The sequence below is a fragment of the Pristiophorus japonicus genome, chromosome 7, assembly GCF_044704955.1.
Source record: "Pristiophorus japonicus isolate sPriJap1 chromosome 7, sPriJap1.hap1, whole genome shotgun sequence".
NCBI classification, from domain to species: domain Eukaryota; kingdom Metazoa; phylum Chordata; class Chondrichthyes; family Pristiophoridae; genus Pristiophorus; species Pristiophorus japonicus.
In genome coordinates, this window is record NC_091983.1 from 41,192,919 (window position 1) to 41,205,838 (window position 12,920).

General features: G+C 43.3%; 1 protein-coding gene across 2 annotated transcripts in view; it reads right to left on the reverse strand.

Moving 5' to 3' along the window:
* arhgef10 (Rho guanine nucleotide exchange factor (GEF) 10) overlaps positions 1-12,920 on the reverse strand; it is a 423,195-nt gene that overhangs the window by 266,996 nt on the left and 143,279 nt on the right. For both annotated transcript variants that reach the window (XM_070884917.1, XM_070884916.1), the window contains exons 3-6: positions 11,092-11,382; positions 5,668-5,958; positions 4,916-4,976; positions 40-119 (exon numbers count right to left, since the gene is read on the reverse strand). In XM_070884917.1, the coding sequence (XP_070741018.1) occupies positions 40-119; positions 4,916-4,976; positions 5,668-5,958; positions 11,092-11,382 (723 nt within the window). The remainder of the gene's footprint in view (positions 1-39; positions 120-4,915; positions 4,977-5,667; positions 5,959-11,091; positions 11,383-12,920) is intronic.

Here is a 12,920-nt window from a genome sequence, read left to right on the forward strand (position 1 = left end):
TTTAATTAGTAATGCATTCTTTATGTTATTGATACATACCCTCTAGCCATGCCGTATTTGCTGGGTCTGAAGCCCATTTGGTAAAGGCATCTCCCGTTTCCAAAGCAAGATAATCTTCACTATAATAAAATGAAATAAAAGAACCTGTAACATACAGTGCATTTTTAGTGAATATATTGCTACAAACTCAAACAAAAACGGTAGCCATTGCAGCCACATCTTCTACTAGTACTTGCTAGTGCTGTTGGGGAGGAGTTAAACTAATATTGCAGGGGGATGGGAACCTATGCAGGGAGACAGAGGGAGACAAAAATGAGGCAAAAGCAAAAGACAGAAAGGAGATGAGGAAAAATGGAGGGCAGAGAAACCCAAGGCAAAGAACAAAAAGGGCCACTGTACAGCAAAATTCTAAAAGGACAAAGGGTGTTACAAAAGCAAGCCTGAAGGCTTTGTGTCTTAATGTAAGGAGTATCCGCAATAAGGTGGATGAATTAACTGTGCAAATAGATGTTAACAAATATGATGTGATTGGGATTACGGAGACGTGGCTCCAGGATGATCAGGGCTGGGAACTCAACATCCAGGGGTATTCAACATTCAGGAAGGATAGAATAAAAGGAAAAGGAGGTGGGGTAGCATTGCTGGTTAAAGAGGAGATTAATGCAATAGTTAGGAAAGACATTAGCTTGGATGATGTGGAATCTATATGGGTAGAGCTGCAGAACACTAAAGAGCAAAAATCGTTAGTGGGAGTTGTGTAGAGACCTCCAAATAGTAGTAGTGATGTTGGGGAGGGCATCAAACAGGAAATTAGGAGTGCATGCAATAAAGGTGCAGCAGTTATAATGGGCGACTTTAATATGCACATAGATTGGGCTAGCCAAACTGGAAGCAATATGGTGGAGGAGGATTTCCTGGAGTGCATAAGGGATGGTTTTCTAGACCAATATGTCGAGGAACCAACTAGGGGGGAGGCCATCTTAGACTGGGTGTTGTGTAATGAGAGAGGATTAATTAGCAATCTCATTGTGCGAGGCCCCTTGGGGAAGAGTGACCATAATATGGTGGAATTCTGCATTAGGATGGAGAATGAAACAGTTAATTCAGAGACCATGGTCCAGAACTTAAAGAAGGGTAACTTTGAAGGTATGAGGCATGAATTGGCCAAGATAGATTGGCTAATGATACTTAAGGGGTTGACTGTGGATGGGCAATGGCAGACATTTAGAGACCGCATGGATGAATTACAACAATTGTACATTCCTGTCTGGCGTAAAAATAAAAAGGGAAGGTGGCTCAACCGTGGCTATCAAGGGAAATCAGGGATAGTATTAAAGCCAAGGAAATGGCATACAAATTGGCCAGAAATAGCAGCGAACCTGGGGACTGGGAGAAATTTAGAACTCAGCAGAGGAGGACAAAGGGTTTGATTAGGGCAGGAAAAATGGAGTACGAGAAGAAGCTTGCAGGGAACATTAAGGCAGATTGCAAAAGTTTCTATAGGTATGTAAAGAGAAAAAGGTTAGTAAAGACAAACGTAGGTCCCCTGCAGTCAGAATCAGGGGAAGTCATAACGGGGAACAAAGAAATGGCAGACCAATTGAACAAGTACTGTGGTTCAGTATTCACTAAGGAGGACACAAACAACCTTCCGGATATAAAAGGGGTCAGAGGGTCTAGTAAGGAGGAGGAACTGAGGAAAATCTTTATTAGTCGGGAAATTGTGTTGGGGAAATTGATGGGATTGAAGGCCGATAAATCCCCAGGGCCTGATGGACTGCATCCCAGAGTACTTAAGGAGGTGGCCTTGGAAATAGCGGATGCATTGACAGTCATTTTCCAACATTCCATTGACTCTGGATCAGTTCCGATCGAGTGGAGGGTAGCCAATGTAACCCCATTTTTTAAAAAAGGAGGGAGAGAGAAAGCAGGGAATTATAGACCGGTCAGCCTGACCTCAGTAGTGGGTAAAATGATGGAATCAATTATTAAGGATGTCATAGCAGCGCATTTGGAAAATGGTGACATGATAGGTCCAAGTCAGCATGGATTTGTGAAAGGGAGATCATGCTTGACAAATCTTCTGGAATTTTTTGAGGATGTTTCCAATAAAGTGGACAAAGGAGTACCAGTTGATGTGGTACATTTGGACTTTCAGAAGGCTTTCGACAAGGTCCCACATAGGAGATTAATGTGCAAAGTTAAAGCACATGGGATTGGGGGTAGTGTGCTGACGTGGATTGAGAACTGGTTGTCAGACAGGAAGCAAAGAGTAGGAGTAAATGGGTACTTTTCAGAATGGCAGGCAGTGACTAGTGGGGTACCGCAGGGTTCTGTGCTGGGGCCCCAGCTGTTTACATTGTACATTAATGATTTAGACGAGGGGATTAAATGTAGTATCTCCAAATTTGCGGATGACACTAAGTTGGGTGGCAGTGTGAGCTGCGAGGAGGATGCTATGAGGCTGCAGAGTGACTTGGATAGGTTAGGTGAGTGGGCAAATGCGTGGCAGATGAAGTATAATGTGGATAAATGTGAGGTTATCCACTTTGGTGGTAAAAACAGAGAGACAGACTATTATCTGAATGGTGACAGATTAGGAAAAGGGAAGGTGCAACGAGACCTGGGTGTCATGGTACATCAGTCATTGAAGGTTGGCATGCAGGTACAGCAGTCGGTTAAGAAAGCAAATGGCATGTTGGCCTTCATAGCGAGGTGATTTGAGTACAGGGGCAGGGAGGTGTTGCTACAGTTGTACAGGGCCTTGGTGAGGCCACACCTGGAGTATTGTGTACAGTTTTGGTCTCCTAACTTGAGGAAGGACATTCTTGCTATTGAGGGAGTGCAGCGAAGATTCACCAGACTGATTCCCGGGATGGTGGGACTGACCTATCAAGAAAGACTGGATCAACTGGGCTTGTATTCACTGGAGTTCAGAAGAGTGAGAGGGGACCTCATAGAAACGTTTAAAATTCTGACGGGTTTGGACAGGTTGGATGCAGGAAGAATGTTCCCAATGTTGGGGAAGTCCAGAACCAGGGGTCACAGTCTAAGGATAAGGGGTAAGCCATTTAGGACCGAGATAAGGAGAAACTTCTTCACCCAGAGAGTGGTGAACCTGTGGAATTCTCTACCACAGAAAGTAGTTGAGGCCAATTCACTAAATATATTCAAAAGGGAGTTAGATGAAGTCATTACTACTCGTGGGATCAAGGAGTATGGCGAGAAAGCAGGAAGGGGGTACTGAAGTTTCATGTTCAGCCATGAACTCATTGAATGGCGGTGCAGGCTAGAAGGGCTGAATGGCCTGCTCCTGCACCTATTTTCTATGTTTCTATGTTTCGATGTTTCTACCTCCTGGTAACTGGAGAACATCCAAATGCTACAGGATCTTTGCAACGCCAGCAATAAAATGCCAGACTTTCACAGAACTATTTGCAAAGTGATTTGGTTTATATTGTAAAGACAGCATGCAAAACTAGTTAACATTAAACCAATAAAGTACAATTGTCTAACATGTCTGATCATTTTGTTGTCATGTTATGTTATGTTATGTTATGTTATGTTACTTCACATAACTATTTCCAACCTCTAAGAAGTTCCAAAAGCAGAGTGGAAACAACGCATCTAATTTCTAGTCTTCCACTTGTAACATTATTTGATTCATAGAATATGTAGCAACACAGAATTTGGAGGCAATTTTAATGGAGAACATGACTGGTGCGGCCAGGAACCCGTCCAGCCACTCGAGAGATTAAAAAATCAGCACATCAGTAAAGAAACATTCTGACACATTTGTGTTAGAGTCAGAGAGAAGGAAATCATTAATGAGAAAAAAAGAGTAGGACATAAAAAACAGAGATAGGGACAGAGAATGAGACAGTGGGAAGGAAGCGGGTAACAGTTACAAGAGACAATGGAGATGAATTTCCTCAGGGTTTCTCCTGCTTTACCGCCATAACTTCGGGAGGTACCCCATTTATGCCCGAGGAAATTCATCCCCAACATTTTTGGACAGAGCAATGTCACGAGAGAACAACTTATAGTCTATAACTATGTATAACTATGTATGTATCTATATACTATTCAAAAAATCTTTATGCATGCATGCGCCTCTTGTGCATCACACTTCAGACATCACACCCTGCCTCATGCAAATCTGTGCATCATGCTTGGGGAAAAAGAAACCAAGAAATCTTTTGGAACCTATAACACCAGCTTGTATTTATACAGCACCTTTAACATAGTAAAACATTCCAAGGTGCCTCACAGGAGCTTTATCAAATAAAATTTGACCGAGCCACATAAGGAAATATTAGGGCAGATAACCAAAAACTTGGTCAAAGAGGTAGGTTTTAAGAAGCATCTTCAAGGAGGAAAGAGAGGTAGGTAGTGAGGCGGAGAGGTTTAGTGAGGTACTTCCAGAATATAGGGTTGGACAACAGAAGGCATGGCTGCCAACTGTGGAGCAATGCACAAGAGGCCAGAATTGGTGGAACGCAGATATCTCGAGGGTTGTAAGACCAGAGGAGGTTACAGAGATGGGGTGGGATGAGACCATGGAGGAATTTGAAAACAAGGATGACACAATTTTGAACATATAAACAAATCTGTGCAGGAATACACCACACTGGGATTGACCTTTCCACAAACAAAGCAATGGTCCCAATCTCCAGCCTGAATAGTCATTAACCTTTGAAAGAAAGCAAGCCAGTGTTTGATTAGCAGTTAGACTTTGTAGCATTATAGGGCCACACACCTGCAAGTTGGCAGAATAGCATAAGGAACATAGCATGAACAATTCTGGAAAACGGCAGTGGGAAAAGGAGGAGTTTAACCAAAGAAAATCTGTCCTTGTGAAAATTCAACAATTCTAAAATATTCAATCGTTAATATAAACTGGGCACAAACTTACCCAACCTGCTGACTGTTTGACTGAGTTAGACTAGCATGAAGGTCTTCACTTTTAAATGGTACTGTGAACATACAGGAAATAATAACATTATTAAATACTTATCTTCAACTTAGTGCCTTTAAATCCAGGATGTCAAATACTAAAGAATATATTTGATCGTCAAATTAACTGGGCTCAGGATAAATAAGACTTCCACTTTTAGCAAGTTGGCACCTTTTCCAATAAATAGAGTGCATTTTCTCACTTCCTTTCTCTCTCCCTCTTTTTCCCATACAAATCCTGTAGAATTTATATCGAGATCTGAAAATACGTTTGATGGATCATATAGAAATAAGGTGGTAAAAAGCCACAGAACAATTACATGGGAGCTGCTCTGAAGGTTAACATCTCCTCTTGTTGTTCAGGTGACTGTTATAGACCTCTTCAACTTTACTCTCTCAATCTCATTTCATCCGAAACCCTTGATATTGGTTTGCAAACATTCCCACCTACCCTAGTTTATTTTTATATATTTTATATATTTTATATATGGCATATATGGGTTCAGAAGGCAACTACACATCTATCTGAAGAGAGGAGAGATTAAGGGATATGGCGAGTGGGTGGGTTGAGGTGGGGAAAAAAAAATTGGACCGACTAGTTGAGCATAAATAGCCTTAATATCCTTATAAATCAAAACATATGTAGGAAAATAATAAATTAGTTAACAAATCTTATTGCCAATTTCCATCTTTACGTTGTAGACTCCTCACCTTCCTCATCCACAGAAAAATTTCTTATTAAAGGAACAGGTGCTGAGTATGTAGGAATCAGCAATGGTACATTGGATGGTACAGCATATCCACAGGAAACTGGCACACAATATCCAGTAGGTAGCGTATGACCGGTTGCCTTACTGTCCTGTTGGCTCTGTTCGGCTCCGGATAACTCGACTTGATCGACTTCCTGGAGTGGTGTGATATCTACAACTGAATATGGATTCACTTTTGCAAGTGGTGCATCCGTTGTGGGTTGTGTTGATGGACTGGCAGCAGTGTCATTTTCTGCAAAAGACAATCACATTTTTTTTGCAAGTAAATATTTTCTAACTTAAAGAAAATATTAAAACCTACAATCTTCACTATCCACATGCACTTGCCAGCATTTGAAACCTGGGGCTGGATTCTCCTCCACCATCACACCCCAAATCAGGTGGGACAGTGGTGCAGAACGAAGAAATATATATGCGCGGTGATGCCGGTGAGGCCCACCAGCCTAACTTGCATTTCCCTTCCCCACCATAACCATCGCTGGCCACTCCCTCCCCGCCCAGTGCGGGAGAGCACGGGGGCCGGGGCCATGTCGGATTTCCCGACTGTTCGATGGTTTTACAGCCGTCAGGGGAAGGTGGTGGTAGGTTCTCAGAAACAGAAGTAATAGCCCCGAGATGTTCCCATAGAGGGAGGAGGAGGCCTTGTAGTGACCTCCTCTTCCCCATTCCAGCCCCCAATTACTTTGCTGCATAGACCTACTGATCCTTGGAGTGCTCTGCCCTTTAACTGAACCGCCGCCGCATCTTCTGGTGCTGAAGCTACTGTCCCGCTGCAGCACCGCTGGGATTTTGTAGCCAGGCAATGGCGGGCTCTACCTTGGCGGTGGGAATTCCACCGCCAACCCGCCATACATCGGTGGTGAACCCTACCCAAATTTCCTAGGTTGGTGTTGTGAGCGTGTTTCAAGGGCAGGTGGAATTCCTGCCCCTCCACACCATCTCTGCTGGGGAGAGGATCTCAGCTCTGTTGCCAGGACATCTGCCAATGGTATCTACAGACAGCCAAAGAGACCGACCAGCTTTTCCATTCCTTCTTGTGGAGAATTGTCTTTGTCGGTTGTGGAGAACCATAGAGCAAGACAGTCAACAACTGAGATTGGAAAGTTTGCCAAGTGACAATTGAGAATGATATCCAATCTTTTGTTTCCTCCTATCTTTTTGGTGATCCATAAAATCTTTGAACATTTGCAGTAAAGTAGAATCTTAACTGTTCATATTGTAATTGCACAATTTACTACTCAGTTGTAGGAAGACATCATCTTATTTAATCATTGAACCATAGAAATTTATAGCACAGAAGGAGGCCATTCAGCCCATCATGTCTGTGCTGGCTGACAAAGAGTTAGCTAGCCTAATCCCACTTTCTCGCTCTTGATTCGTAGCCTTGTAGGTTATGGCACTTCAAGTGTACATCCAGTACTTTTTAAATGATATGCGGGTTTCTGCCTCTACCACCCTTTCAGGCAGTGAGTTCCAGACCACTACCACCCTCTGGGTGAAAATATTTCCCCTCAAATCTCCTCTAAATCTCCTACCATTTATTTTAAATCGATGCCCCCTGGTCATTGACTACTCTGCTAAGGGAAAGAGGTCCTTCCTATCCACTCTATCCAGGCCCCTCATAATTTTGTACACCTCGTTAAGGTCTCCTCTCAGCCTCCTCTGTTCCAAAGAAAACCACCCCAGCCTATCCAATCTTTCCTCATAGCTAAAATTCTCCAGGCCAGGCAACATCCTTGTAAATTTCCTCTGTACCCTCTCTAGTGCAATCACATCTTTCCTGTAATGTGGTGACCAGAACTGCATGCAGTACACAAGCTGTGGCCTACCTACTGTTTTATACAGTTCAAGCATAACCCCCCTGCTCTTATATTCTATGCATCGGCTAATAAAGGCAGGTATCCGTATGCCTTCTTAACCACCTTATCTACCTGTCCTGCTACCTTCAGGGATCTGTGGACATGCACTCCAAGGTCGTCTGTTCCTCTACACTTCTCAGTGTCCGACCATTTATTGCGTATTCCCAGTCATTAACCAGACTTGCTAACAACATAATTAGAACTACAGGTAGTGATATCTCATGGAATATAATTTATGTTTACTTTACCTTCTTGGCAAGAACCTGACACTTTAACATTGGTGAACTTGAGAAGCATTACTGCAGAGGGAGAAACCATACCTTTTTTTGCAGGAAATACTAACTTGGAGTGAACAAATTAGATACAGTTAACAACAGCATTATTCTGCCTATTCTCATACAATGTTACACAGGGGTTTGGTTACCTCACGTTATCAAAATTAATCAACAAACCATGCCACTCATAAGATAAGGGAAGTGCCCCCAGCAATATTGGTTTGAGATTTCCAATTGGGTGCTTAAATGCCACTGAGAACCAGTCTTGTCCCCTCAAATGGGTGAGGTACCATGCAAATCGCACTTCCCCATGGGCAACCATCAAAACATGCCTCCGGAGGTTAGAAGACATCATCTTTTTCATCAATTAAACAGGAGAGTATTCCAACAGCAGAAAGGATTTCCACAAATTTCCTATTCTGGACCATTTGGATGGCCTAGCTGCACAGGCCAATTCCCCTGGCTGGGTCTAGCACCAGAAAGCAGGGCATAAAATAAAATAATTGCTGCAGGCCTGAGAGATGCTGCCAGCTGCTGCCATTGGGACTTTCTGATTGCTGCTAGAAAGTCCCAAAGAACATCCAGGTGGGGAGTAGAGACACGAAGCTGTACGCAAAGCTTGTAGCCCATAAAAATCTTCAGGTTCCATAGTATACACCAGCAAGTCCTTTCACCAGGTTTCTTCAGGCACCCCTTCATTGGAACACCCAATGTGCCAACAAAAATGATGCGGCAGCCCTTTTGGTCTCATTAGCACAGTCATGGCGAAGGTCCAGTGATGTCATTTTTTCGGAACATAGGAACAGGAGGAGGTCATTCAGCCCATCTCACTAATCAATTAGATTATGGCTGATCAGTATCTCAACTCCCTCTACCCACCTTGGTTCCATATCCCTTAATACCCTTATCTAACCTAGTGAAGACTAATGTAGGTCCCTTGCAGTCAAAATCAGGTGAATTCATAATGGGAACAAGGAAATGGCAAACCAATTGAACAAATACTTTGGTTCTGTCTTCACTAAGGAAGACACGAATAACCTCCCGAAAATACTAGGGGGCCGAGGTTCTAGCGAGAAGGGGGAACTGAGGTAAATCCTTATTAGTCAGGAAATTGTGATAGGGAAATTAAAGGGACTGAAGGCCGATAAATCCCCAGGGCCTGATAGTTTGCATCCCAGAGTACTTAAGGAAGTGGATCTAGAAATAGTAGATGCATTGGTGGTCATTTTCCAACATTCCATAAATTCTGGATCAGTTCCTATGGATTGGAGGGTAGCTAATGTAACCCCACTTTTTTTAAAAATGAGGGAAAGAGAAAACAGGGAATTATAGACCGGTTAGCCTGACATCGGTGGTGGGGAAAATGCTGGAGTCAATTATTAAAGATGCAATAGCAGCGTATTTGGAAAGCAGTGACAGGATCGGTCCAAGTCAGCATGGATTTATGAAAGGGAAATCATGCTTGACAAATCTTCTAGAGTTTTTTGAGGATGTAACTAGTAGAGTGGATAAGGGAGAACCAGTAGATGTGGTGCATTTGGACTTTCAAAAGGCGAAGGCCCAATGATGTCATTTCATCAAGGTCCCACACAAGAGATTATTGTGCAAAATTAAAGCACATGGTATTGGGGGTAATGTATTGACGTGGATAGAGAAATGGTTGGCAGACAGGAAGCAAAGAGTGGGAATAAGCGGGTCCTTTTCAGAATGGCAGGCAGTGACTAGTGGGGTGCCGCAGGGCTCAGTGCTGGGACCCCAGCTATTTACAATATACATTAATGACTTAGACAAAGGAGTTGAATGTAATATCTCCAAGTTTGCAGATGACACTAAACTGGGTGGCAAGTGCAAGCTGCGAGGAGGATGCTAAGAGGCTGCAGGGGGACTTGGACAGGTTAAGTGAATGGGCAAATGCATGGCAGATGCAGTATAATGTGGATAAATGTGAGGTTATCCACTTTGGTGGCAAAAACAGGAAGGCAGACTATTATCTGAATGGTAACAGATTAGTAAAAGGGGAGCTGCAACGAGACCTGGGTGTCATGGTACATCAGTCATTGAAGGTAGACATGCAGGTACAGCAGGCAGTAAATAAAGCAAATGGCATGTTGGCCTTCATAGCAAGGGGATTTGAGTATAGGAGCAGGGAGATCTTGCTGCAGTTGTACAGGGCTTTGGTGAGACCACACCTTGAGTATTGTGTGCAGTTTTGCTCTCCTTATCTGCGGAAGGACGTGCTTGCTATTGAGGGAGTGCAGCGAAGGTTCACCAGACTGATTCCCGGGATGGCAGGACTGACGTATGAGAAAAGACTGGATCAGCTAGGCTTATATTCACTGGAATTTAGAAGAATGAGAGGGGATCTCTTAGAAGCGTAGAAAATTCTGACAGGACTGGACAGGTTAGATGCAGGAAAAATGTTCCCGATGTTGGGGAAGTCTAGAACCAGGGGACACAGTCTAAGAATAAGGGGGGTAAGCCATTTAGGACCGAGATGAGGAGAAACCTTTTCACCCAGAGAGTTGTGAACCTGTGGAATTCTCTGCCATAGAAAGTCATTGAGTCCAGTTTGTTGGACATATTCAAAAGGGAGTTAGATGTGGCCCTTACAGCTAAAGGGATCAGTGGGTATGGAGAAAAGTCTGGGGTGGGGTACTGAGGTTGAATGATCAGCCATGATCATATTGAATGGTGGTGCAGGCTCGAAAGGCCGAATTTTCTAACAAAAATCTATCAATTTGAGTTTTGACATTTTCAATGGACCAAGCCTCAACAGGCTTTATAGTGGAGAGAGTTCCAGATTTCCACCAACCTTTGTGTGTGAAGTGCTTTCAGACATCACCCCTGAATGGCGTAGCTCTAATTATAAAGATGTTGCCCCCTTGTTCTGGACTCCCTCAGCAGAGTCAATAGCTTCTCTCCACCTACCCTATCAAATCCTTTAATCATTAAACACCTCAATTAAATTACCCCTTAATATTCTATACTGAAGGGAAAGATGCCTAGTCTATGCAACCTGTCCTCATAATTTAACCCCAGTATCATTCTGGTGAATCTGCGCTGCTCCTCGTCCAATGTCAATATATCTTTCCTGAGGTGCGGTGTCCAGACACAGCATGCAGTACACCAGATGTGGTCTAACAGATGTGGTCTAACACTGTAGCAGATTTTGAAATAGGTCAGTCATTGTTAGGATCTGCAACGAGTCTAATTTATTTGTATTACTCATACCTTGTGCCATTGCATCAGGGTCTTGATCGAAGTCATTTCTGTGTGGAGGCAAGGTTTTTGTTTCTGATATTTCGTAATATCCATTGTTCGTAGGCGATGCATCCGAAGTGCCATTTTTCTGTGTCAAGCTTTGTGTAGTGTGTTGTTCACTCTCGTTTATAAACACAGGCACAGGTTCAGAGATGGGCTCCCCATCAGCTTCTGGTATCTCATCACTGTCAAAATCAAATACTTTTCCCTCCTCTTGATCATCATCATCATCATCAACGTATGGAAGTTCATTTTCCAGCACTAAAGAAAAATAGAAATAAAACAATGAGGAAAATGTTTTTATAATTTTTTTTAAAACAAAGCCTGCATTACATATGGCCAGATGCAAAACCATGCACTGACAGTCCACATCATCTTCCCTTAACATTCCCTAAATATTCAGTGTCCACCTTAGGTGTATTATGTTCATAATAAAGTAATGTAACTGAGTACTGTAGACATGAGTAAGTGTGACCTTAGCTCCTTTATTCAAAATCCCAGAGTCTGGTACAGCATAGGAAGCCTGCTTATATACAGTGCTCCCAAGGGATGCTGGGATCCCTTGGGACTCCAACAGGTATGCACCCTGGTGGCAGTACGATACAGGTTACCTAGGGTTGTATACAGAACAAGGTGGATTGTAGGAAGGACAAAAAAAAAGAGAGAAAATAATAGCTGAGTAACCTTACTTCATTCTCCTCTACCTCCCCCCCACCCTCCCAAAATAGTTCGAGAGCAACATTGTGGTATTGTAGAGGAACAGATTACATGGGCCAATGCATGACTTGGAAGGCTAAAACAATGCAGTTAATCATTCAACATGAGCAGGTCAGAAACAGAACTGCACCTGCCTGAGAATCACTGAGCCTCCAATGCACAACTTCATACATAAGAAATAGGAGCTGGAGTAGGAGTAGGCCATTTGGCCCCTCGAGCCTGCCTTACAATTTAATTGTTCCCAATTGCAGCATCGGGAGGCCCACAGAACATAAATAATAGACAATACAATATTTTCACTCAATACAATTCGATCCATTCTGTCATGTATCTTACATTATTATATATAACTGTATCCTATCATCTTATTACAGTCATGTATAGCATATGACCTGTAACCAACAGCATACCTTACCACCAGGGATGCACTTGCAAGAGAGAGGTATATAAGCAGAGGTCTCAGGCAAGTGCAGCATTCCAGAGCTGTGTGACCTTGACTTCACTACATGCCTCGTGTGAATCTGTACTGAGGGGACAGGACTTTACAGTGGCGACGAGTTACGGGATTACAGAATCCACAGAATGGCGAATAACGGATCAGATGAAAAGTACAATGCGGGTGACAATTGGGAGGACTTTATAGAAAGGCTCCAGCAAAGCTTTGTAACCAAAGACTGGTTAGGCGACGATAAAGCAGACAAGAGAAGAGCCCATCGCTTGACCAGCTGTGGCTCGAAAACATACGCTTTAATGAAGGATCTGTTGGCACCCGAGAAATCAGCAAGCAAGTCGTTTGAAGAATTGAGCACACTGGTAAGAGACCACCTGAAGCCAGCGAGCAGCCTACATATGGCCAGACACAGGTTCAACAACTACAGACGCTGCGTGGGCCAGAGCATACCCGACTTCGTGGCGGAACTTCGGAGGTTGGCTAGTTTATGTGAGTTCTCCGATGAACTGAGGAGAGAAATGCTGAGAGACTTTTTCATTGAAGGAATAGGCCACACAGGCATATTCCGAATGCTCATAGAGACCAAGAACCTGACCTTAGGGCAGCAGCACTGGTTGCACAGACATTCTTG